Source organism: Cololabis saira, chromosome 12 (assembly GCF_033807715.1).
Source record: "Cololabis saira isolate AMF1-May2022 chromosome 12, fColSai1.1, whole genome shotgun sequence".
NCBI classification, from domain to species: Eukaryota; Metazoa; Chordata; class Actinopteri; order Beloniformes; family Belonidae; genus Cololabis; species Cololabis saira.
The window spans coordinates 45,019,749-45,045,502 of NC_084598.1; the positions used below are offsets into that span (position 1 = coordinate 45,019,749).

Genomic DNA, 25,754 nt, shown 5'->3' on the forward strand with positions numbered 1-25,754 from the left:
CATTCATTTTTGGTTTAATAAGAGCAAAGTTTGCACTTAAAGCCCAATGGGGCAAATGTTCAATAAAAAAACAGCATATTTGAAATAATTTCTTTGCCTTTTGTCAATTCACAAAATAATCGTAATCGAAAATCGGATTTTGAGAGAAAAAAAATCGAGATTTTATTTTTGGGCAAAATCGAACAGCCCTAGTCTGAACCGGTCTGAACCGGTCTGAACCGGTCTGAACCGGTCTGAACCAGTCTGAACTGGTCTGAACTGGTCTGAACCGGTCTGAACCGGTCTGAACCGGTCTGAACTGGTCTGAACCGGTCTGAACCGGTCTGAACCGGTCTGAACCAGTCTGAACCGGTCTGAACCGGTCTGAACCAGTCTGAACTGGTCTGAACTGGTCTGAATACTTGGTGAAGCGACTGCCGGAGTTTTTGCTTTAAATCGGTTGCGTTTGTCGATCGTTCGGTTTCTTTGTTTAAATCTCAGCCAGAGAAGAAAAACTACGGATGAAACAGAAGAAGAAGAAGAAGAAGAAGAACTTCTTCTTCACGTCTTAAATGCTTAAAGTTTCCCTCTGAGGACCGAGACGGACGACAACGTCTCACCATCTGATTGGTGGAGAGCAGCTGAGAGGAGTGTGTGTGTGTGTGTGTGTGTGTGTGTGTGTGTGTGTGTGTGTGTGTGTGTGTGTGTGTGTGTGTGTGTGTGTGTGTGTGTGTGTGTGTGTGTGTGTGTGTGCGTGCGTGCGTGCGTGCGTGCGTGCGTGCGTGCGTGCGTGCGTGTGTGTGTGTGAGTGTGTGTGTGTGTGTGTGTGTGTGTGTGTGTGTGTGTGTGTGTGTGTGTGTGTGTGTGTGTGTGTGTGTGTGTGTGTCAGCAGAAAGGCATTCTGGGGCTTCTTTTCCACTAAGATCTAGACTACAACGTGGTTCCGGTCTCTGACGTCATAAGCGGGCGTGCAGGTTGACGATGACGCCTCCGTCCCCGGGCAGGTCTTTGACCGGCAGGTCCTGGACCGGGTCCAGGTCTCTGACCCGGTCCAGGTCTCTGACCCGGTCCAGGTCTTTGACGGGTCCCAGGTCCTGGTCCGTGCTGTCGCAGCTGCTCTGGGGCGACTCCGGGGGGGGCTGGTACAGAACGCTGGCCACCAGGAAGAAGATGGTCCCCATCACCTGCAACAGAGGGGTGGTCAGGACCAGGTCTGGATCTGGACCCTGGTGGTCCGTAGTGAACCTGCAGGTTTGGATCTGGACCCTGGTGGTCCGTAGTGAACCTGCAGGTCTGGATCTGGACCCTAGTAGTCTTGCTTATTTGCAAGACCTGATAGTGCCTTATGTTCCTGGCAGAGCTCTCCGTTCTCAGAGTGCAGGTTTACTCGTAGTTCATAGAGTATCTAAATGTAGATTTGGAGGGCGGGCGTTCTGCTATCAGGCACCATTACTCTGGAACCAACTTCCAATCTGGGTTAAGGAGGCTGACACCACCTCCACCTTTAAAACTAAACTTAAAACCTTTCTGTTTAGTAAAGCCTATAGTTAGTGTTTAGTAAACCTCTAGCTGGTGTTGGTAAATCTCTAGTTAGTGTAAACTCTAGTGTGTTAGAGTCAGTCCTGTAGTTTCTTGTGCTGGCCCCCCTTTTCTTCTCTTTTTTCTCTTTTGTACATGGTGCAGCATCATCTGCCAGTGGAGAAGAGCATCTCTGAATGCACAACACCGGAACCTGCAGCGTGGGAGTGAGAGGGGCAGGGTAACGGCCCGGGCAGGCGGGGGAGAGATTTGTCCGTCAAGACTCCTCTCCCTGGCCCTGCCCCTTCTCAACCTTTCCCCGACCCTGCACCCCAACCTGGGGCTTGGATCTGGACCCTAGTGGTCTGTAGAGGACCTGCAGGTCTGGATCTGGACCCTAGTGGTCTGTAGAGGACCTGCAGGTCTGGATCTGGACCCTAGTGGTCTGTAGAGGACCTGCAGGTCTGGATCTGGACCCTAGTGGTCTGTAGAGGACCTGCAGGTCTGGATCTGGACCCTAGTGGTCTGTAGAGGACCGGGTCCAGGGCTACCTTGTAGATGATCCCGGCCACCAGCGTGTACTGGCTCATGGCGTGGTTGTGGTACAGGTAGCAGGATCCCTGGTCTCCACACTGGTCCTGCCACAGCAGGCAGGAGATGTCGATCACCGAGCCGAAGGCGATGGGCCCCGGGATCCCACCTGGGGGGAGAAGTGAACATCCTTTTATTTCCTTTGAAAATACTGGATGTAGTCTATCTCGTTAGAGAAATAACAGGAATAATCGTCCAGTTGTGGCTACAAGCACCAGAATTGTCACACATACTCCTTAGGTTGCTCTTTTGATAAAACCATTGTGCCAGAAAAAAAAAAAAGATGGCAGCCTTTTTTCAAGATGGCCGCCATCGAATATACAGTAATATTGCATTTCGCAATAAAATCCAATAAAGTTGTCCTATTGGAATGATCTTGGTGTCAAATCATAACCTTTTCACTATGTAGAATCTAAATTTGGACCCATGGACTTACACTTTGGCTTCCTTGTACCATATATCAGTCCCAGAATCCTAATATTCTGCAAAATTTGAGTTTTTTTTGTTATGTTTGACACTGGTAAAATGGATGGCAGTGTATACTTTAGGTTTTGTGTGTGTTTTTTTTGGCACAATGGTTTTATCAAAAGAGCAACCCCTAAGGAGTATGTGTGCCAATTTTGCTGCTTGTAGCCGCAACTGAACGATTCACCTGTTTTCTGCCTGTTATTTCTCTAACTAATCATGCTGCCTTGCGGTTTGTAACTGGTTCAAGTGCAAGTACACATCATTGTAATTTGTATCAAATGGTTGAATGGACTTCACTGAATCTAAGGAGAAAATCACATATGTTCATATTTATTGCAAAAGCATTACTGGGTAAACTACCACTGTACATATCCAATTTTCATTAAAATATTACTCTCGTAGCTATAACACTAGACCAGGGGTCGGCAACCCAAAATGTTTTAGAGCCATATTGGACCAAAAACACAAAAAAATAATATGTCTGGAGCCGCAAAAAATTAAAAGTCTTGTATCAGCCTTAGAATGAAGGCAACACATGCTGCATGTTTCTATATTAGTTATAACTGGGGGAAGATTATTTTTTCATTGTGCACTTTGAGAAAAAAGTCGAAATGTCGAGAAAATGTCAAAATGTCGAGAAAAAAGTAGAAATTTCGAGAAAAAAGTAGAAATGTCAAGATTAATGTTGAAGTACAATCTTGAGAAAAAATTCGAAATGTCGAGAAAAAAGTCAAAATGTCGAGAAAAAAAGTCAAAATATTGAGAAAAAAGTCAAAATATTGAGAAAAAATTTGAAATGTTAAGTAAGAAGTCGAAATTTTGAGAGAAAAGTCGAAATAGACATTAAAAAGGAAAGGAAAAAGTAAGAAAAAAGAGAAAAAAAGGAAAAAAGAAGAAAAAATTTGAAAAAGAAGAAAGAAAAGGAAAAAAGAGAAAAAAAAGAAGAAAAGGAGGAAAAAAAGGGAAAAAAGGTCAAACATTTTTTAAAAAGCTCCAGGAGCCACTAGGGTGGCGCTAAAGAGCCGCATGCGGCTCTGGAGCCGCGGGTGACCGACCCCTGAACTAGATCATCAGAGAAAATTCTCCTCATGGTCCCAGGCACTGGAACAGAGTTGGTAAATCAGCCTTTTCCTTTTATGCACCGCAAGCTGGGAATGAGCTACAACACACACTCAACTTGAAATATTTACCCTCTCTTAACATGTTCAAACATATGTTAAAATTAGTTTTCACAGAACAATGTCATTGTTTTTAATCAAGTGTCATTATTTGTCATGAATTCTTTTTAGCTTTCTGATCCTTGTATGTTTTATGTTTGTTTGTTTCTTGTTTTGATATGTTTTTATTTTTTTGTAAAGTTACTTGTCCTTGTATGTATTTTCTTTTATATGAAACTGAATTTATTTTTCTGCTGCCATCTTGACCAGGACTCCCTGGCAGAATAGATATTGTATCTCAATGGGACTTTCCTGGATAAATAAAGGATAAATAAAAAAAAAAATAAAATCCTGGGAATCTGAGGCCGCAGCGGAGGCCGGAAGGCGGGGACGGGTCTTACCGAGGGTCCGGACCACGATCCACTGGATGCCGAGAGCGAAGGATTTCTGGCTGTCCGGGACACACCTGTGCAGGACGGGAGCAGGTTACACCAGACCCAAACTTCAATGCAATAGGTCAGATATGGCACAATCATAGTGTTATATAAAATATACAAGGCCTTGTTATCCAGTGAATCTTTTACTTTGTGTAACTTTTATATTGTTATGCTGTTATGACCATAAAACAGGTGTTATTTGTCCATAAAACAGGTATTATGTCCATAAAACAGGTGTTATTTGACCATAAAACAGGTGTTATGATCATTAAACACGTGTTATTTGTCCATAAAACAGGTGTTATTTATCCATAAAACAGGTGTTATGATCATTAAACAGGTGTTATTTGTCCATAAAACAGGTGTTATGTATCCATAAAACAGGTATTATGTCCATAAAACAAGTGTTATTTGTCCATAAAACAGGTGTTATTTGTCCATAAAACAAGTGTTATTTGTCAATAAAACAGGTGTTATTTGTCCATAAAACAAGGGTTATTATGATCGTAAAACAGGTGTTATTTGTCCATAAAACAGGTGTTATGTCCATAAAACAGGTGTTATTTGTCCATAAAACAGGTATTATTTGTCCATAAAACAGGTATTAAAACTACAAAACAGGTGTTATTTGTCCATAAAACAGGTGTTATTTGTCCATAAAACAAGGGCTATGATCGTAAAACAGGTGTTATTTCACCATAAAAGAGGTGTTATGTCCATAAAAAAGATGTTATATCCATTAAACAGGGCTTATGGCCATTAAACTGGTGTTATGTCCATAAAACAGGTGTTATTTGTCCATAAAACAGGAGTTATGACCATAAAACAGGTATTATTTGACCATAAAACTGGTATTATTTGTCCATAGAACAGGTGTTATTTGTCCATAAAACAGGTGTTATTTATCCATAAAACAGGTGTTCGGTCCATAAAACAGGTGTTACGACCATAAAACAGGTGTTATTATCATTAAACAGGTATTATTTGACCGTAAAAAAGGTGTTATGATCGTAAAACAGGTGTTATGTCCATAAAACAGGTATTAAAACTACAAAACAGGTGTTATTTGTCCATAAAACAGGTGTTATTTGTCCATAAAACAGGTGTTATGTCCATAAAAAAGATGTTATGACCACAAAACAGGTATTATTTGTCCATTAAACAGGTTTTATGGCCATTAAACAGGTGTTATGTCCATAAAACAGGTGTAATTTGTCCATAAAATAGGTGTTATGATCATAAAACAGGTGTTATTTGTCCATAAAACAGGTGTTATGATCATAAAACAGGTGTTATTTGTCCATAAAACAGGTGTCATGACCATAAAACAGGTGTTATGATGACCATAAAACAGGTGTTATTTGTCCATAAAACAGGTGTTATGACCATAAAACAGGTGTTATTTGTCCATAAAACAGGTGTTATGACCATAAAACAGGTTTATGTCCATAAAACAGGTGTCATGACCATAAAACAGGTGTTATTTGTCCATAAAACAGGTGTTATGTCCATAAAACAGGTGTTATTTGTCCATAAAACAGGTGTTATTTGTCCATAAAATAGGTGCTATGTCCATAAAACAGGTGTTATTTGACCATAAAACAGGTGTTATGATCATAAAACCTTTTATTTTGTGTAACTCTGGTCTAAAACCGTGTGGACCGGCGTTGCCACCCACCTGAGCGTGGCGGTCAGCGCCGGGATGCTGCACAGGAAGGTGAAGGAGATGACGACGAACAGCAGCGACAGGAAGGCCGGCATGTGGTGGCAGGAGCTGCTGCACTTCCCCGTCAGGGCCAGGCCCTCGCCCCGGGACCCGTTACCCAGAATGCACTTGCAGCCGGAGTACACCTGCGACAGGAAGGACCCGTGAACAACCCCGTAGAGGACCTGCAGGTCTGGATCTGGACCCTAGTGGTCTGTAGAGGACCTGCAGGTCTGGATCTGGACCCTAGTGGTCTGTAGAGGACCTGCAGGTCTGGATCTGGACCCTAGTTGTCTGTAGAGGACCTGCAGGTCTGGATCTGGACCCTAGTGGTCTGTAGAGGACCTGCAGGTCTGGATCTGGACCCTAGTGGTCTGTAGAGGACCTGCAGGTCTGGATCTGGACCCTAGTGGTCTGTAGAGGACCTGCAGGTCTGGACCCTAGTGGTCTGTAGAGGACCTGCAGGTGTAATTTGACGATAAAATAGGTGTTATATCCATAAAACAGGTGTTATTTGTCCATAAAACAGATATTATGACCATAAAACAGGTGGTTTGACTATAAAACAGGTGTTATTTGGCCATAAAACAGGTGTTATGCCCATAAAACAGTCGTTATGGTCATAAAACAGGTGTTATGATTATAAAACCGGTGTTTTGACCATAAAACAGGTGTTATTTCTCCATAAAACAGGTGTTATGACCATAAAACAGGTGTTATGTCCATAAAACAGGTGCTATTTGTCCATAAAGTAGGTGTTATTTAACCATTAAACAGGTGTTATTTGTCCATAAAACAGGTATTTGACAATAAAACAGGTCCTGCTGCATTAATTGTCGCTATCTTGCCTGAAACGGTGCTGCCAGTCTCACTCATGTATCACTCTCTTCTCATCAATGCTGACTGCAGCTCAACATCTCCCCCTAGAGGCGCTAACCAGTAACTACAACAACAATGAAGTGGTATCGGTGCGTGGTATCGGAGAACTTTTGCGAGTACGAGTATATGAGAGCAGTATCGGGGCATCCCTACGCTCTGCAGCTTTTAAGAGCTTTTAAGGCGAATCAAACACTAGAACTTTGAGTTTCAGGAGTTGTTGTTTACTGTTGCATGTTGAAATGCAGGAACACGGAGTCCTGATAAGATCTGAGTTTCAGCTCGTGGGAGGAAGTTTCAGTATCACGGAGGGCAGGGTGGTGTCTGTTACCTGCTTAGTTAGGAGGGGGGTGGCTGGTACCTGCTGGCCCGTGGGGGGAGGTTTCAGGGGGGTGTCTGGTACCTGCTTGCCCATATGCGGATGGGTTAGTTAGGAGGGGGGTGTCTGGTACCTGCTTGCCCATAGGCGGATGGGTTAGTTAGGAGGGGGGTGTCTGGTCTGGTACCTGGCGGCCCGTGGACGGGTGGGTGTGGTTGACGGAGGTGCAGCCAGCGTGGCAGGGCGAGTAGTACATGACGCCGTCGGCTCCGCACACCGGGTTGTACTGCTCTCTGACGCACTCGCAGGCCGCGTTACAGCCGGCCGTCAGCCGGTCGTCCACCGACGAGCTGCAGGGACGAACAGGAGTGATAACAAGTTACTGTCAGGTTTAAAACAGGTGTTATGATCATAAAACAGGTGGTATTTGACCATAAAACAGGTGTTATTTGACCATAAAACAGGTATTATTTGTACATAAAACAGGTGTTATGTCCATAAAACTGGTGTTATTTGTCCATAAAACAGGTATTTGACCATAACACAGGTGTTGTGACCAGAAAACAGGTGTTATCTGTCCATAAAACAGGTGTTATGTCAATAAAACAGGTATTATGTCAATAAAACAGGTTTTATAACCCTTAAGCAGGTGTTATTTGACCATAAAACAGGTGTTATTTCACCATAAAATAGGTGTAATTTGACCATAAAACAGGTGTAATTTGACCATAAAACAGGTGCTATGATCATAATAATAATACATTTTATTTATAGGTGCCTTTCAGGACACTTTTTCATAAAATAGGTGTTATATCCATAAGACAGGTGTTATGTCCATAAAACAGTTGTTATTTGACCATTAAAAAGGTGTTATTTGTCCATAAAACGGGCATTTAACCATAACACAGGTGTTATGTCCATAAAACAGGTGTTATGTCCATAAAACAGGTGATATCTGTCCATAAAACAGGTGTTATATCCATAAGACAGGTGTTCTGACAATAAAGCAGGTCTTATGACCATAAAACAGGTGTTATTTGACCATAAAACAGGTGTTGTGACCATGAAACAGGTGTTATGACCATGAAACAGGTGTTATGACCATGAAACAGGTGTTATGACCATAAAACAGGTGTTATGTCCATAAAACAGGTGTTATGACCATAAAACAGGTGTTATGTCCATAAAACAGGTGTTATGACCATAAAACAGGTGTTATGTCCATAAAACAGGTGTTATTTCACCATAAAATAGGTGTAATTTGACCATAAAACAGGTGCTATGATCATAATAATAATACATTTTATTTATAGGTGCCTTTCAGGACACTTTTTCATAAAATAGGTGTTATATCCATAAGACAGGTGTTATGTCCATAAAACAGTGGTTATTTGACCATTAAAAAGGTGTTATTTATCCATAAAACAGGTGTTATGACCATAAAACAGGTGTTATGACCATAAAACAGGTGTTATGTCAATAAAACAGGTTTTATAACCCTTAAGCAGGAGTTATTTGACCATAAAACAGGTGTTATTTCACCATAAAATAGGTGTAATTTGACCATAAAACAGGTGTAATTTGACCATAAAACAGGTGCTATGATCATAATAATAATACATTTTATTTATAGGTGCCTTTCAGGACACTTTTTCATAAAATAGGTGTTATATCCATAAGACAGGTGTTATGTCCATAAAACAGTTGTTATTTGACCATTAAAAAGGTGTTATTTGTCCATAAAACGGGCATTTAACCATAACACAGGTGTTATGTCCATAAAACAGGTGTTATGTCCATAAAACAGGTGATATCTGTCCATAAAACAGGTGTTATATCCATAAGACAGGTGTTCTGACAATAAAGCAGGTCTTATGACCATAAAACAGGTGTTATTTGACCATAAAACAGGTGTTGTGACCATGAAACAGGTGTTATGACCATGAAACAGGTGTTATGACCATGAAACAGGTGTTATGACCATAAAACAGGTGTTATGTCCATAAAACAGGTGTTATGACCATAAAACAGGTGTTATGTCCATAAAACAGGTGTTATGACCATAAAACAGGTGTTATGTCCATAAAACAGGTGTTATTTCACCATAAAATAGGTGTAATTTGACCATAAAACAGGTGCTATGATCATAATAATAATACATTTTATTTATAGGTGCCTTTCAGGACACTTTTTCATAAAATAGGTGTTATATCCATAAGACAGGTGTTATGTCCATAAAACAGTGGTTATTTGACCATTAAAAAGGTGTTATTTATCCATAAAACAGGTGTTATGACCATAAAACAGGTGTTATGACCATAAAACAGGTGTTATTTATCCATAAAACAGGTGTTATGACCATAAAACAGGTGTTATTTATCCATAAAACAGGTGTTATGTCCATAAAACAGGTGTTATTTATCCATAAAACAGGTGTTATGTCCATAAAACAGGTGTTATGTCAATAAAACAGGTGTTATTTGTCCATAAAACAGGTGTTGTGATCATAAAACAGGTGTTATTTGTCCATAAAACAGGTGTTATGATCATAAAACAGGTGTTATTTGTCCATAAAACAGGTGTTATGTCAATAAAACAGGTGTTATTTATCCATAAAACAGGTGTTATTTATCCATAAAACAGGTGTTATGACCATAAAACAGGTGCTATGATCATAATAATAATACATTTTATTTATAGGCGCCTTTCAGGACACTCAAGTTCGCCGTACAAAAGGACAATAAAAACAATCAATAAAAACATGGCAATCATCAAAAACATAACAAAGTACAATACATAAAACAGGTAGAGCTGGGTGTCATCCGCATAGCAATGAAAATGAATGTTATATTTACGGAAAATACTGCCAAGGGGGAGGAGGTAGATGATGAAAAGGAGGTCTAAGCACTGATCCTTGGGGTACACCAGAGGAGAGGGGGACGGGTTGTGACGTAAATGAACATCACGTCATACGTCATAAGACGTGTTATTTGACCATAAAACAGGTGTTATGTCCATAAAACAGGTGTTGTGACCATAAAACAGGTGTTATGACCATGAAACAGGTGTTATGACCATGAAACAGGTGTTATGACCAGAAAACAGGTGTTATGACCATGAAACAGGTGTTATGACCATAAAACAGGTATTATGACCATGAAACAGGTATTATGACCATGAAACAGGTGTTATGACCATAAAACAGGTGTTATGACCATAAAACAGGTGTTATGACCAGAAAACAGGTGTTATGACCATGAAACAGGTGTTATGACCATAAAACAGGTATTATGACCATGAAACAGGTGTTATGACCATGAAACAGGTGTTATGACCATGAAACAGGTGTTATGACCATGAAACAGGTGTTATGACCATAAAACAGGTGTTATGACCATAAAACAGGTGTTATGACCATGAAACAGGTGTTATGACCATGAAACAGGTGTAATTAATAACCACTAAACCAAACAACGGTCAGAAAGATGAGCTCCACCTACCTGTTTGTGGGCGGCGCCTGGCTCGGTCGGTCGTACAGGTGGTCCGGCTGACGTCCCTCCACCGGGCCGGCCCGGTAAGGCGCGGTGACGCCGGCCATGGGCACGTTGGGGCAGTGGATGAGGAAGATGAAGATGGCCAGCAGGCTGACCACGGCGCACATCATGCAGAAGCGGATGATGCCGCGGCAGCGCAGGTTCAGCCGCTTCACGATGTAGCCGCCCAGGAAGGTGCCGCCGCCCCCTGCTGGCACCACCATGTACCCTTGGGGGGGGGAGGACCACATTTCAGTCATTTCATTTATTCTTTATTTCAATCATTAAAAGAAATTAAAAATTCATTAAAAAAACAAAACTACGGAAGCGTATTGCATTCACTTGAGAAAAAAAAAATCTGCTCTGTTTTTCTGAATTAACGAGATAATTATCTAAGTTTTAATGAAAAAAAAGGTATCTGTGAAGTATCTTGTTAATTCAGAAAAACAGAGCAGATTTGTTTTTTTTTCATTAAAACTTTTCTCAGAATTCTGAGATAATTATCTCGTTAATTCAGAAAAAAGAGCAGATTTTTTAAAACTTTTCTCGGAATTCTGAGATAATTAACTTGTTAATTCAGAAAAACAAAGCAGATTTTTTTTTTCTCTCAAGTGAATTGCAATACGCTTCCGCACAAAACCCAAACTACAACAAAGTTATAAAATAACACAAAATAGCTGTCGTTAAACACAGATAGTCGTATTCTTTTTTGATTCAAAGAAAAAAAATATGACAATGGTGCTAAAAAGAGAGAGAGAAAAAAAAAGAAAACCCTCCTAACTTAACAATTATCATGATATTTCCTCATCAAACTGGCTTTTATTATTCTTTTAAATGTAATGTTTGATTTGCATTCTTTGGCTGTCCTGAATTTTGTTTTTTTTTAAAGATCACACAGTAAGCTGGACCAGGTCCAGACCCTGGCTGGGGTCCAGGACCGGGGACCTGGGACCTGTGGTTCTGGTCCGGGACCGGGTCTGGACCTGTGGTTCTGGTCCGGGACTCACCGAACCAGGTGGCGGCCTCCGACGCGCTGAGGCTGAACTGCGACTCCAGGAACTTGGGCCCGAAGGTGGACATGCCGGCGATGAGCGTGGCCTCGGTGGCGCCGGCCAGGCACAGGAACAGGAAGGTGGGGTTCTTGAGGAGCAGCAGCACCGACCTGCAGACAGGGACACTCAGAACCGGACCAGAACCAGGACCTGCAGACAGGGACACTCAGAACCGGACCAGAACCAGGACCTGCAGACAGGGACACTCAGGACCGGTGATCCCGTCCCGGTCCCGGGATCCAGATCAGAACCAGGACCCAGAGACGCCCGTAAAACGTTGCGTAACGCGCTGCGTAGCGCAACGCGTTACGCGCTGCGAACGCTGTGTCCCGGACGAGACCCTAGAGACGGGACTAGGGGACGTCCTGTAGAGGTCGTCCCGTTGGGGTCGTCCTGTAGGGGTCGTCCTGTAGGGGTCGTCCTGTAGGGGTCGTCCTGTAGGGGTCGTCCTGTAGGGCAGTGGTTCCCAACCTTTTTTCCTTGTTCCCCCCTACTTGTGTGTAAGACCAGCCAGCCCCCCCGACCCGTACGTACTAGCACCAGAATAGTTTTTAATTGAAAAAATGAACATTAATTATGTTTTTTTGATACATTTCTCTTTGGTTTACTCTGTTTACATATGACTTTGTTTTTCTCCAATGTCACCAATGTATAAAATACGCACAAAAGGACATAAAAGGACATACAAATATTTCTGAAAAATGTCTCTCTTAATATGAGACCAACATTTTTTAACATTTTTCCTTTAACAACCTGTCGGAGTAGATTAAATGTTGAGTAATGATATAATAATAAGGAGTGAAATCAATTCCTGTGTTTGTCACCAGTGTATAAAAAACACAAAAAATATTCAAGACATTCATAAATTATTCCTAACAATATCTTATGAATGGCTCATTCGCAAATATAATTTTTACGACTGCATAATTTCAAAGCAGACAAAGTTTCGCGCCCCCCCCGGGGGGGGGCCCGGAGACACTGCTGTAGGGGACGTCCTGTAGAGCGGACGCGAGACCTGATCGGGGGGCGGACCAGAGACCGGGACGGGGGACGTACAATTTCGAGAAAAAAGTCGAAATGTTGAGAAAAACGGGGGACGCACCGGAGACCCGGACCCCTCGGGGACCCGAACCCCTACCGCACCTTGGCATGTCCTTGACCGACTTTCCGAACTGCGGGTCGGCGGCGGTGGTGTGGCTCCCGTCCTTCAGCTGGTGGGCCTCCGAGACCCGCATGGCCACCCGCTCCTGGGACCCTGCAGGGACGAGAGACGGGACTCAGACCGGGACAAAGACCGGGACCAGGACAGGGGTGTAACGTGCTGTGTAACGTGCTGTGTAACGTGCTGTGTAACGTGCTGTGTAACGTGCTGTGTAACGTGTTGTGTAACGTGTTGTGTAACGTGCTGTGTAACGTGCTGTGTAACGTGCTGTGTAACGTGCTGTGTAACGTGCTGATTAATGTGCTGTGTAACGTGCTGTGTAACGTGCTGTGTAACGTGCTGATTAATGTGCTGTGTAACGTGCTGTGTAACGTGCTGTGTAATGTTCTGTGTAACGTGCTGTGTAACGTGCTGATTAACGTGCTGTGTAACGTGCTGTGTAACGTGCTGTGTAACGTGCTGTGTAACGTGCTGTGTAACGTGCTGATTAATGTGCTGTGTAACGTGCTGTGTAACGTGCTGTGTAATGTTCTGTGTAACGTGCTGTGTAATGTTCTGTGTAACGTGCTGTGTAACGTGCTGATTAATGTGCTGTGTAACGTGCTGTGTAACGTGCTGTGTAACGTGCTGTGTAACATGTTGTGTTAGATGCTGTGTAACGTGCTGTGTAACATGTTGATTAACGTGCTGTGTAACGTGCTGTGTAACCCGCTGTGTAACGTGCTGTGTAACATGCTGTGTAACTCGCTGTGTAACGTGCTGTGTAACGTGCTGATTAACGTGCTGTGTAACGTGCTGTGTAACGTGCTGTGTAATGTTCTGATTAACGTGCTGTGTAACGTGCTGTGTAACGTGCTGTGTAATGTTCTGTGTAACATGTTGTGTAACGTGCTGTGTAACTCGCTGTGTAACGTGTTGTGTAACGTCCTGTGTAACCCTGATGTCACCGTTCCTCCCTGCAGGGCCCGGCGGCCCGGGGGTACCGGGGGGACGGGTGTGTGACCGCACCTGGGAGTTGCCGGGGGTAACCGAGGACGGGGAACGCCACCAGCAGGGCCGCCGCTCCTCCGGCCAGGAACCCGACCCACCAGGCGCCGACCCAGTGGGGGTTCTCCGGGGTCATCTCGGTCCTGTGGGGACAAAACCAGGAACCTGCTGGATTCTGGACTCTGGAGACGTTCGGTTCTGCTGCTATCCCATAATATTCATCCACCTGCTTCTATCCCTGCTGGATCTGGACCTGCAGGTCCTCTACAGACCACTAGGGTCCAGATCCAGACCTGCAGGTCCTCTACAGACCACTAGGGTCCAGATCCAGACCTGCAGGTCCTCTACAGACCACTAGGGTCCAGATCCAGACCTGCAGGTCCTCTACAGACCACTAGGGTCCAGATCCAGACCTGCAGGTCCTCTACAGACCACTAGGGTCCAGATCCAGACCCCCTCTGAACCCTCCTGGGGGGGTCCAGATCCTCGGAGCTGGACCAGGACTCACGTCAGGTGGATCTCGGTGTAGATGTTGAGGAAGTATCCGCCCAGCAGGTACCCGGCCGCCGGACCCACGATGGCCGCCGTGTAGAAGATCCCTGCAGGGACGAGAGACAAACACGGCTCACTTCCTGTTTCCCACTCACCTCCGGTCCTCAAAGACCTCAAAGACCTCAAAGACCTCAAAGACTTCCTCAGAACCAGCAGAACAATGAGCGTTGTGTTTGGACACGGATCTGCGGGCCGCTCGGCCGGGACCGGGACGGATCAGAGACTTTAATTCTTTATGTAGAGTATTATTTTATTCATTATGTAGATTTGTGTTACGTTGTCCTTTCAGAAACACGTCATTGTTTTATGTTTGACTCATTGAACTGGTTTCAACCCAAATCTAGAGTCAGTTTCACTGGCTTCACTTCTTTTTTAAATGTGTTTATTTTCACTGTTTTTCATATTTAAAAGAACTCATGATTCTATATAACTCTCCATACTCACTCAGGCATATGAATTTTCCTTTTTTCTTTGTTCCTAGATTTTTAATAGAGGTTGGTAAAAGATCATTTTATTTTAAAGCTCCATCAGATTGGAATAATCTTCCCCTCTTTTTGCGTTCCATTACCTCTTTTCATTGTTTTAAGTTGGCATTATATTCTCATCTTAAAACAACTTGTTTATGTTTTTAATTTATTTATGTATTTTTTTGTGTCCTTTTTCCTGCAGTGGCCATGAGTGCGAGGGCCCGTTCATCGCTGCTTGCAGCTTTAATTATTAGCGCTATATAAATAAAATGTATTATTATTATTATTATTATTAGGGCCCGAGCACTTACAGTGCGAAGGCCCTATTGTATCTGTAGGAATTCTTTCTTTCTTTCTTTTTATTTTTATTCTTCTGACGAAAGGAGGGCCTTTTTGCCCCCCTAAACGTGCCCAAAAAGTCAACAAATTTTGCACGCAAGCCAGGCCTGGCGAAAAATTTGATATTTCATGGTTTGCATTAATGGGCGTGGCAAAATGGCTCAACAGCGCCCCCTAGAAAACTTTGTGCCTCAAGCCCCACGATACGGTTTGACGTACATGCACGAAAATCAGTACACACCTGTATCATGTCACAACTTAAAGAAAAGTCTCTTGGCGTCATGGCCGAAACCGAACAGGATGTCGGCCATTTTGAATTAATCGTGTCATTTTGGCGAAATTTATGCCATTCCTTCGGCAGTTAAATGGCCCGAACCGTAACGTGCACCCAGGTGTGTTATACATCAAAATGTGCGTCTCCATCTTCCGACACCACGCATTACTTTTCTCTTTCAAAAGCGTTACCGTGGCGACGCTAGACGCCAAAAAGCGTGCCCACCCTTCATCTGATTGGTTCAGACAGAAAAAACTTTGTGCCTCAAGCCCCATAATACGCTTTGACGTACATGAACGAAAATTGGTACACTCCTGTATCATGTCGCAACTAAAAGAAAAGTCTCTTGGCGCCATGGCCGAAACCGAACAGGAAGTTGGCCATTTTGAACATTCTGCATTAATCGTGTAATTTTGGAGCAATTTATGCCATTCCTCGAGAATTAATAAGGCCCGAACCGTATCGTGAACCCAGATGTGTTATACATCAAAATATGCGTCTCCATCCTGTGACTACGCGCATCACTTTTCTCTTTCAAAAGTGTTACCAGTGGCAAAATGTCTCAACAGCGCCCCCTAGAAAACCTTTCTCTGCCATAACTTTTGAAAGGTTTGACATAAAGAGTCGTGGGTGGTGTCATGGGACTCGGTATTGAGTCCTTGACCATAATTGGTAAAAAATTAGCCCTGTCCCTTCTTCTGATTGGTCGTCCCTTTTTTCTGCTATAACTTTTGAATGGTTTGACACAGGAAGTCGTAAGTGGTGTCATTTCTGATATGCTTATGGGGGGCGGTGGCCGTGAGTGCGAGGGCCTGTTCATCGCTGCTTGCAGCTTTAATTATTATTATTTTTCTCGCCGGAAATAAATTGCCTTTTTGGAAGCCTTAAAATGCTCGAAAACTCACCAAATTTTGCACACGCTTCCAGAGTCGCAAAAAATTACGTATTTTATGGGCGACAGGCATGGGTCCACAAGAATGTGTCTATTATATCAGACAAACCCCTACAAAAAAGTCTCTTGGACCCATGCTCTAAGTTACACAGGAGGTCCGGCATTTTGAACAGAAAATGTCATTTTTTATGAATTATGGTCATTTCCAGGCCTCGTATTTTAACGAACTCCTCCTAGAGATTTTATTGGATTGGCTCATAACTTGGTTTGTACAACCTAGACACATGGTCGACGCTAAATTGCGAAGCTTTTAGGTTTTTACCAGAGCGCGTGACCCTAGTGATCCGACGAAGTTTGAGGTCATTTTTAAGCCTCGCCATCAAACATCAATTGGCTGTAATTCAGCAATATATTATTTGATGGGGTCAAAAACGTATGTGTATGACTTTAGTCTGAGCCTGAACCCATCTATGGTGGAATATTCAGGATCGGTTGTAGCGCCACCTGTTGGCACCAGGAATTGTCATGTCTTCTAGTATGCATCTGTGCTCCAAGCGAGATCAGTTTATTGATCTCAAAGTTGGTCAGATAATAGGTAAGACATTGACGATGGCTGACAGAGAAAACTGTAAGTTTGTGTCAAAGGGCGTCGCCGTTAGTGGTAGTCAAATTTCGGTGTCTCGCCATGAACATAAAAGTTGTTGTAACTTAAACATAATTGGTCAGAATGAATCCAAAATCAATACATTTAATCAGGCTTCCATTCTGAACAAATGGATATGACAATCTTGGATGAACTCCATAGCGCCACCTTTTGGTCAGGTATACATTTTTCATCAAATTATGTGCTGTAATTGCTGTTTCGTTCCTCCAATCTTAATGCAATCGACACATATGATTGTCAGTAGGTTCCTTATTGACCGTGTCGCGTATCGTGGTCATAACTTGAAAGGAATTGCCATATTATGTCACTCTGTATTTCTGGAAAAATATTAATTAAAAATCAGAGATTTTGTGTAAGGAAAATTAAATGGCAGATTCAGATAGCTTACAACAGGACTAAATCACTCTCTTTTTTGAAAATATTAACTAATAACGTAAAAAGCTATGACTTTGCCATAAAATGTCCAATTAACATCAGACTTCGTAAATATATTGTTTACTGAAAATATCCTGTGAATTCCATAAGCCTAAGAGCCACAAGTGATTTTAATGAATTTTTATGTCCTCCTGGAGAGGAGAGAGGGAGGAGGGGTGCATCTCCCGCGGGGGGACGGGGTGGGGTGGGGGGCTTGTCATGCGCGCGCAGGGGGGCGGGGCATTGGAGCTGACGTTCGCGGCCGCCATCTTGGATAAGGCACAGGCATCGATGCACCCGGCATCTTGGAGAGGCTCCTATGCAATCACAATCCATAACTACCCGAATTTTTAACCGATTTTCACACGGTTTGGTTTGTTACAAACGGCAGAGATTTAGTTATGATACAGGACGCTGTCACACGTTAAAAATACGTACATTTATGCTGAAAGACTTTGTATTATGCTCTTTTACAAAGACATATGGTTTTTGTATAAATTGTATAAAGAAACAAGTTTGATTGTTCATTTGAATTTATTTGAAGGGGAGAGGGGTGTGTTGTTGTATTTATTTATATATATTTATTTATTTATTTGAGAGTGAGAGTGAACTTTGTAATATTATAAGTCCTCTTGGCTTCCTATTGTTCATTTTTCATTGACTGTTTTTTGTTTTTTTTTTATAGCAAAAGGTGCAAATAAAAATATACACCATCGGAATTTGGAAATTGATGATTATTTCTTCATCCACTGCATCTTTCATCCACTGGTGCGTTCAGGGACAATTGGAATTTACTCTATTTGGCGATAATTGACCATTGTGGTTTCTCCTGTTTACTGGTGTGATGAGTGATATCTAAATATTGTAATCTTTAATTACCCATTTCATCTAATTAATGTTTTTCACCTAAGCTCAGTAGTGTGAGATATTATTTCAATGGGAAACTGCACACAAACCCAGCGGTGGTTGGTGTTGTTTTTCCTATGGGAGGACTCTACCAGACTACAAAATAGATATATACCAAAAAGCAGTAAAATCATGTTCTAAGGTATCATATCCGTGTATTTGAATTAATGCCATTAATAATAGAAAACTTTATGCCTCAAGCCCCACAACACAGTTTGACGTATAGCCACAAAGATCGGTACACACCTGTATCATGTTGCAATTTAAAGAAAAGTCTCTTGGCGCCATGGCCCAAACCCAACAGGAAGTCGGCCATTTTCAACATTTTGAATTAATCGTGTAATTTTGGCGCAATTTATGCCATTTCTTCGGCCGTTAATACGGCCTGAACCGTAACGTGCACCCAGGTGTGTTATACATAAAAATGTGGTCTCAATCCTGCAACGACGCGCATAACTTTTCTCTTTCAAAAGCGTTACCGTGGCGATGCTGGATACTAAAAAGCGCGCCCCCCCTTCATCTGATCGGTCCATATTTGATAGTTCCCCAAAAGTCACCACATTTTGCACGCAAGCCAGGCCTGGCGATAAATTTGATATTTCATGATGCATTAATGGGCGTGGTCTAACGGCTCAACAGCGCCCCCTAGAAAACTTTGTGCCTCAAGCCCCACAATACGGTTAGACGTACATGCACGAAAATCGGTACACACCTGTATCATGTCGCAACCATATTTGATAGTTCCTACTTTCCGCCATAAATGTTGAATGGTTTAATATAAACAGTTGTGGGTGGTGTCACGGGACTTGGTTTTGAGTCCTTGCACATAATTGGTGCAAATTAGCCCCGCCTCTTTTTCTTATAGACCCTTTTTGTGTTTGTAAACAATGATGACGTAAAACGTATGCGCGCGCATTTTGGCAACAGAAGCTGGCGGAGATAAACAGCGTGTCAAGCTCTGCAAGGGGATTATCAACTAAAAATCACGAATCTTACCTTAACAAGTTGACTTTGACAAATGGTGTCCGACTTCCAGATCCGTGTTCTATTAATGAGTGGGTTGAAGACGTTAGCAAGTGGCCAAATGGGTTGTCGTCCCGGGGCGGTCCCTCCCCCCTCACCGCGGAGCTGCGGAGCCTCCAACCCGGACTGAGAGGGTCATGAGCGGCCAGCGGATCCCCGAGCTCCTGGAGCGGCTCCTGGAGGATCGGGACCGGCTCCTGGAGCTCCCGGAGGATCCGGAGCGGCTCCTGGAGGTTCTGGTGGATCGGGACCGGCTCCTGGAGCTCCCGGAGGATCCGGAGCGGCTCCTGGAGGTTCTGGTGGATCGGGACCAGCTCCCGGAGCTCCCGGAGGATCGGGACCGGCTCCTGGAGGTTCTGGAGGATCGGGAGCGGCTCTGGCTTGCCCTGGAGAGCCTGCGGCGGCGGGCGGAGCGGGTGTGCGGGGTCCCCGGGGCCGGGGCGGTCCCTCCCCCCTCCCCGCGGAGCTGCGGATCCTCCAACTCGGACTGAGAGGGTCATGAGCGGCCAGCGGATCCTCGAGCTCCCGGAGCTCCCGGAGCTCCCAGAGCGGCTCCTGGAGGTTCTGGTGGATCGGGACTGGCTCCTGGAGGATCGGGAGTGGCTCCTGGAGCTCCCGGAGGATCGGGACCGGCTCCTGGAGGTTCTGTAGCGGCTCCTGGAGGTTCTGGTGGATCGGGACCAGCTCCCGGAGCTCCCAGAGGATCCGGCGCGGCTCCGGCCGGGTGTGCGGGGTCCCCGGGAACCTGCGGGCCAGAGACGTCGATGTCCCGCTGTCCCTGAAGGTACGAGCCGCCGCAGGAGCACCGGTTGCTCTGAAATGGTCGTGATTCCTGTCTGAATCCTATAAAACTTGAGTCCGCCGGTGGAATAGCGATTGTACAACCGTATACGCAACAACCAGACATGTTGATGCTGGGAACAGTTTGTTAAATGCCCGCTAACCAGTTGTTTCAGTCAGAACTGCAGGAGAACAACGCCACTTCCGTTGCCAAAATGCGCGCGCAACATTATGTGACGTAGGCTGAAAAAGGGTCTATTGGTCAATATTTAATAGTCCCTATTCTCTGCCATAACTTTTGAACGGGTTGTGATAAAGACATGTGGGTGGTGTCATCGGATTCGGTATTGAATACTTGACGTTCATTGGCCTGAAATAGCCCCGCCCCTTCTGCTGATCGGTGAATATTTGATAGTCCCTATTTTCTGCCATAACTTTTGAATGGTATGACATACAGAGTCGTGGGTGGTGTCATCAAACTTGGTTTTGACTCCTTCACCTTCATTGGCCTGAATTAGCCCCGCCCCTTCTTCTGATTGGTCGATATTTGATAGATGCTATTTTCTGCCATAATTTGAATACTTTGACAGAGTCGTGGCTGTTGTCATCCGCTAAATGTCCAGCCCTGAAGAATCTACATGAAGTCATACAAGCTTCCACTGCAGCCTAAACGTGCACAAGGATGCGAGGGCCCGATCAACGCTGCTTGCAGCTTTAATTATTATTATTATTATTTTTCTCGCGGGAAATAAATTGCCTTTTTGGAGGCCTTAAAATACTCGAAAACTCACCAAATTTTGCACACGCTTCCAGAGTAGCGAAAAATTACGTATTTTATGGGCGACAGGCATGGGTCGACAAGAATGGGCTCTATAGCGCCACCTATTTTATGTTTTTCGACGAGCCCCACAATATGGTTCGACTTACAGCAATGACCTTTATGTGTCTATTATATCAGACAAAGCCCTACAAAAAAGTCTCTTGAACCCATGCTCTAAGTTACACAGGAGGTCCGGCATTTTGAACAGAAAATGGCATTTTTTATGAATTATGGTAATTTCCAGGCCTCGTATTTTAACGAACTCCTCCTAGAGATTTTATCGGATTGGCTCACAACTTTGTTTGTACAATCTAGACAAATGGCCGACGCTAAATTTCAAAGGTTTTAAGTTTTTACCAGAGGGCGTGACCGTAGTGATCCGGCAAAGTTTGAGGTCATTTTTAAGCCTCGCCATCAAACATCAATTGGCTGTAATTCAGCAATACCTGATTTGATGTGGTCGAAAACGTATGTGCATGATTGTAGACTGAGCCTGAAGGCATCTATGGTGGAATATTCAGGATCGGTTGTAGCGCCACCTGTTGGCACCAGGAATTGCCATGTCTTCTAGTATGCATCCGTGCTACAAGCAAGATGAGTGGATGTTAAATTAATACATTTGATATTTCATGGTTTGCGTTAATGGGCGTGGCAAGATGGCTCAACAGCGCCCCCTAGAAAACTTTTCTCTGCCATAACTTTTGAATGGATTGACATAAAGACTCGTGGGTGGTGTCATCGGACTCGGTATTGAGTACTTGACCTTCATTGGCATGAATTAGCCCCGCCCCTTCTTCTGATTGGTCAATATTTGACAGTCCCTATTTTCTGGCATAACTTTTGAATGGTTTGATATAGAAAGTCGTGGGTGGTGTTGTTTCTGATATGCTTATGGGGGGCGGTGGCCGTGAGTGCGAGGGCCCGTTCATCGCTGCTTGCAGCTTTAATTATTATTATTATTATTATTATTATTATTATTATTACTATTATTATTATTATTATTATTATTATTATTATTATTATAGAGGACCTGCAGGTTTGAATCTGGACTACCTGCTGAACTGGACTCGGTCAGACCGCAGTTCTTGCAGGAATTAGCCTGGACGTGGACTCACCGATGTAGACGGGCCCGTAGGCGGAGCTGACGTTCTCGTCCAGGTAGGTGACCCCCAGCGTGTAAAGCGGCGTGGCCCCCATGCCGTGCAGGAACTGGCCCAGCATGAAGACGAAGCGGTAGCCGGACAGCCCGCCCCCGGCGCTGGTGGCGGCGTCCCCGTCCCGGCACTGGTCGCCGGTGCGGTTGGCGGGGCACAGCCCGGTCTGCGCCGGCAGGTCCACCAGGTAGGGCGGCGTGGTGAAGTGGGGCAGGGCGAAGACCAGGGAGCCCAGGGCCATGACCAGGACGCCCCCGCCCAGCCAGCGGGGCTTGTGGCCCGTCCCCCCGAAGTAGCTGACGAAGGCCAGGCACACGCAGGCGGCGATGTCGTAGGCGCTGGCGATCAGGCCGGCCTGGTAGCTGCGCAGGTCGAAGCGCCGCTCGATGGACGTCACCACCGTGTTGACCAGGCCGTTGATGATCATGCCCTGCAGGAAGGACGCCGCGCACAGGAAGACCAGCACCCAGCGGGGCGTGTTGAAGACCTGCAGGCAGGGACGGGCGGTACGGACGAAAACATGTATCACCATCATTTCTGGCATTTATCCCCATAACAATAAAAATGACGATAAAAAAAATACCCATTCAACTCCACCTGTGTAACTATAAATCTATCACCAAATTCAGTCTTTGAAGCCACAAATCACTGCTCTAAAAGATACTAAATACTACTAAACTACACCAATTAAATTGAATTAATAAAAAAAAACTAAATGAGTCCACCTGCACTGCAAAACTGGAATGACTCAGATCCACCATGTTTGTTACACAAAAGCCTCATCAACAGGAATTTATCCTTCCCTTCCATCCTTCCTCCTTCCTTCCTTCCTTCCTTCCTTCCTTCCTTCCTTCCTTCCTTCCTTCCTTCCTTCCTTCCTTCCTTCCTTCCTTCCTTCCTTCCATCATTCCTCTCTCCTTCCTTCCTCCCTCCCTCCCTTCCTCCCTCCCCCCTTCCTTCCTTCCTTCCCTTCCTTCCTTCCATCATTCCTTCCTTCCTTCCTTCCTTCTTCCTTCCTTCCTTCCTTCCTTCCTTCCTTCCTTCCTTCCTTCCTTCCTTCCTTCCTTCCTTCCTTCCTTCCTTCCTTCCTTCCTTCCCTTCCTTCCTTCCTTCCTTCCTTCCTTCCTTCCTTCCTTCCATCCTTCCTTCCTTCACGTACGTTGTGCGTGGATTTAACACAGAACCATAAATCAGTTTTACATAAAAACGTCATCAACGGGAATTTATCGTTTTTACCGCGGTTTTTCTTTTCGTGAAACGATTTTCACAGTAAAACAATTTTCACGGTAAAACGGTAAAATATGGCCCTCCTACCTGCAGGATCCGGGGCGTCAGGGCCCCCCACCCGCAGAGCTGGTCCGGGTCGGGGGACCGGAGCTTCAGCCCCAGAGGGGGGGTCTCCGGACCGGACTGAGACCCCAGCCTGTAGAGCGTGGACGCCCCGGTGTAGATGGGGGGCCGCGCGGGGCCGACTGGGCTGCTGGTCTGGGAGTCCACTGGACTGGGGGTGTCCGGGGACGGCCCCCCATTGAGGGGACAGTCCTGCAGGTCCAGCAACTCCTGCTTGGAGCTGAAAGACACGTCGGCGTTGAGTAGGACTGGCATCGCGGTCCGAGGGGGAACCGGGCCGGTCCTCGGAACCAGCAAGTCTTTCGGGCAAGTCTTTCGGGCAAGTCTTTCGGGCAAGTCTTTCGGGCAAGTCTTTCGGGCAAGTCCTCTGAGCCGGTCCTCCAGACAAATCCACCGGGCCGGTCCTCCAAACCGGTCCTCTGTGCAAGTCTTTCGGGCAAGTCTTTCGGGCAAGTCCTCCGGGCAAGTCCTTTGGGCAAGTCCTCCGGGCAAGTCCTCCAGGCAAGTCCTTTGGGCAAGTCCTCCGGGCAAGTCCTCCAGGCAAGTCCTTTGGGCAAGTCTTTTGGGCAAGTCCTCGGAACCGGTCCTCCGGGCAAGTGCTCTGGGCAAGTCCTCCAGGCAAGTCCTCCAGGCAAGTCCTTCGGGCAAGTCTTTCGGACAAGTCCTCCGGGCAAGTCCTGCGGGCAAGTCCTTCTGGCAAGTCTTTCGGGCAAGTCTTTCGGGCAAGTCCTCTGAGCCGGTCCTCCAGACAAATCCACCGGGCCGGTCCTCCAAACCGGTCCTCTGGGCAAGTCTTTCGGGCAAGTCCTTCGGGCACGTCTTTCGGGCAAGTCCTTCGGGCAAATCCTCCGGGCTGGTCCTCCAAACCGGTCCTCCGGGCAAATCCTTTGGGCAAGTCTTTTGGGCAAGTCCTCCGGGCAAGTCCTTCAGGCAAGTCCTCCGAGCCGAGGAGACAGCGGGAGGTCTACTCGTGGAGGTCAAACCTCCGGTGGACTCTTGTCCTGAGGGATCTGGTCTTGACCCGTTTCATGGACCTCATGTGCCGCCGGTTCCGAGCAGTGGGTCTTCAGAGCTTTGGGTTTTTGTTGAGGTTCTCCAGGTTCTGGTTCTTATCTGCACAAGGAGGTCCAGGGTGGAGACGCAGCATCACAACGGTCCGGAGCAGCGGCATCCTGAGGACAGAAGACGGAGGACAAGTTATGGTCTGATAGGACGGATACGGAGTCTGAGAGGACGGATACGGGTCTGAGAGGACGGATACGGGTCTGAGAAGACGGATACGGGTCTGAGAGGACGGATACGGGTCTGAGAAGACGGATACGGGTCCTAAGCAGGAACTGCTCGTCCTCTATGGGCTCAAATTAAAGCCATAAGTATTTTGTATCTGTAAATAACCTTTGTACTTGTTGAAATATTTTGTGCGTGTGCAAAAAATATTTGTACTTGCAAAACATATTTGTACTTGTAGATACAAAGCTACAAACCTTTTTTACAAAAGCTACAAACTTTTTTTACAACTACGAGTTATGGCACTGTTTTGACGTGCCAAAACTAAGAGCCAATCAGCGATCTTTGGCACGGGTTTCAAAGCGTTTCTGGAGAGCCAATCAGCACATTGCATCTCCTACTGACGTCGCCGCCATATTGGATGTTCAAGACTGCGCTGTAAACTAATACAAGTAAATTGACTTATTTTCATAAAGCGCCTTTCTACAAAGAAATGTACGTTTTACGTCTCATTTATTCATTCACACACGCACTAATATACTTGGGAAACAGTTAGGCACCAAATATAATATATTTAACTTTCTCAGATGGCAAAAATAAGAACTTTATTGATCCCACATAGAAGTAATTCATGTTATATCAGCTATAGACAACAAGGTAGTGCCGAAAATCAATGTATATCCCCCCTCACAAAAATAAGAAAAATAGACAAACATATTCTCTCATTAACAAAGCATATTTTACATTTTTACACATTACATTACATTTTATTGTTATTTTATCGTCTGAAAAATTGTTCAAATATGTTATTTTGTTATTTGAATTTTTTCTATTTGTTTTGTTGATAAAAAAATATGTCTCTATTTTTGTGAGGGGGGATATATATTGTTTTTCGGCACTACCTTGTAGTACAAAGTTTATTTACAGATTTGAGCCCATAGTCCTCCTCATTCCACAACAAGGTTTATCAGCTGGTAATTAGCCGACCGAGAACCGTGGAGACGTCTCCGGGGACGATCTGTCCGTCCACCAGTCAGCAGATAAACGCTGACGGAGGTCAGAGCTCCGTTACCACGGCAACCATGGGTGGCGGGTAATGAAGGCTAGG

At 44.8% G+C, this 25,754-nt stretch overlaps 1 protein-coding gene across 1 annotated transcript; it reads right to left on the reverse strand.

Annotated features, from left to right (window-relative positions):
• Positions 1 to 787: 787 nt before the first annotated feature.
• slco4a1 (solute carrier organic anion transporter family, member 4A1) lies at positions 788 to 23,778 on the reverse strand. Its single transcript, XM_061735099.1, has 12 exons — positions 23,384 to 23,778; positions 22,031 to 22,556; positions 14,293 to 14,383; positions 13,806 to 13,927; positions 12,779 to 12,890; positions 11,591 to 11,745; positions 10,551 to 10,812; positions 7,238 to 7,400; positions 5,829 to 6,001; positions 4,115 to 4,179; positions 2,049 to 2,197; positions 788 to 1,163 (listed from the first exon to the last, which is right to left on the reverse strand). The coding sequence occupies exons 1-12, from the start codon at positions 23,672 to 23,674 to the stop codon at positions 936 to 938; spliced, it is 2,337 nt and encodes a 778-aa protein (XP_061591083.1). The 5' UTR covers positions 23,675 to 23,778; the 3' UTR covers positions 788 to 935.
• Positions 23,779 to 25,754: the final 1,976 nt, after the last annotated feature.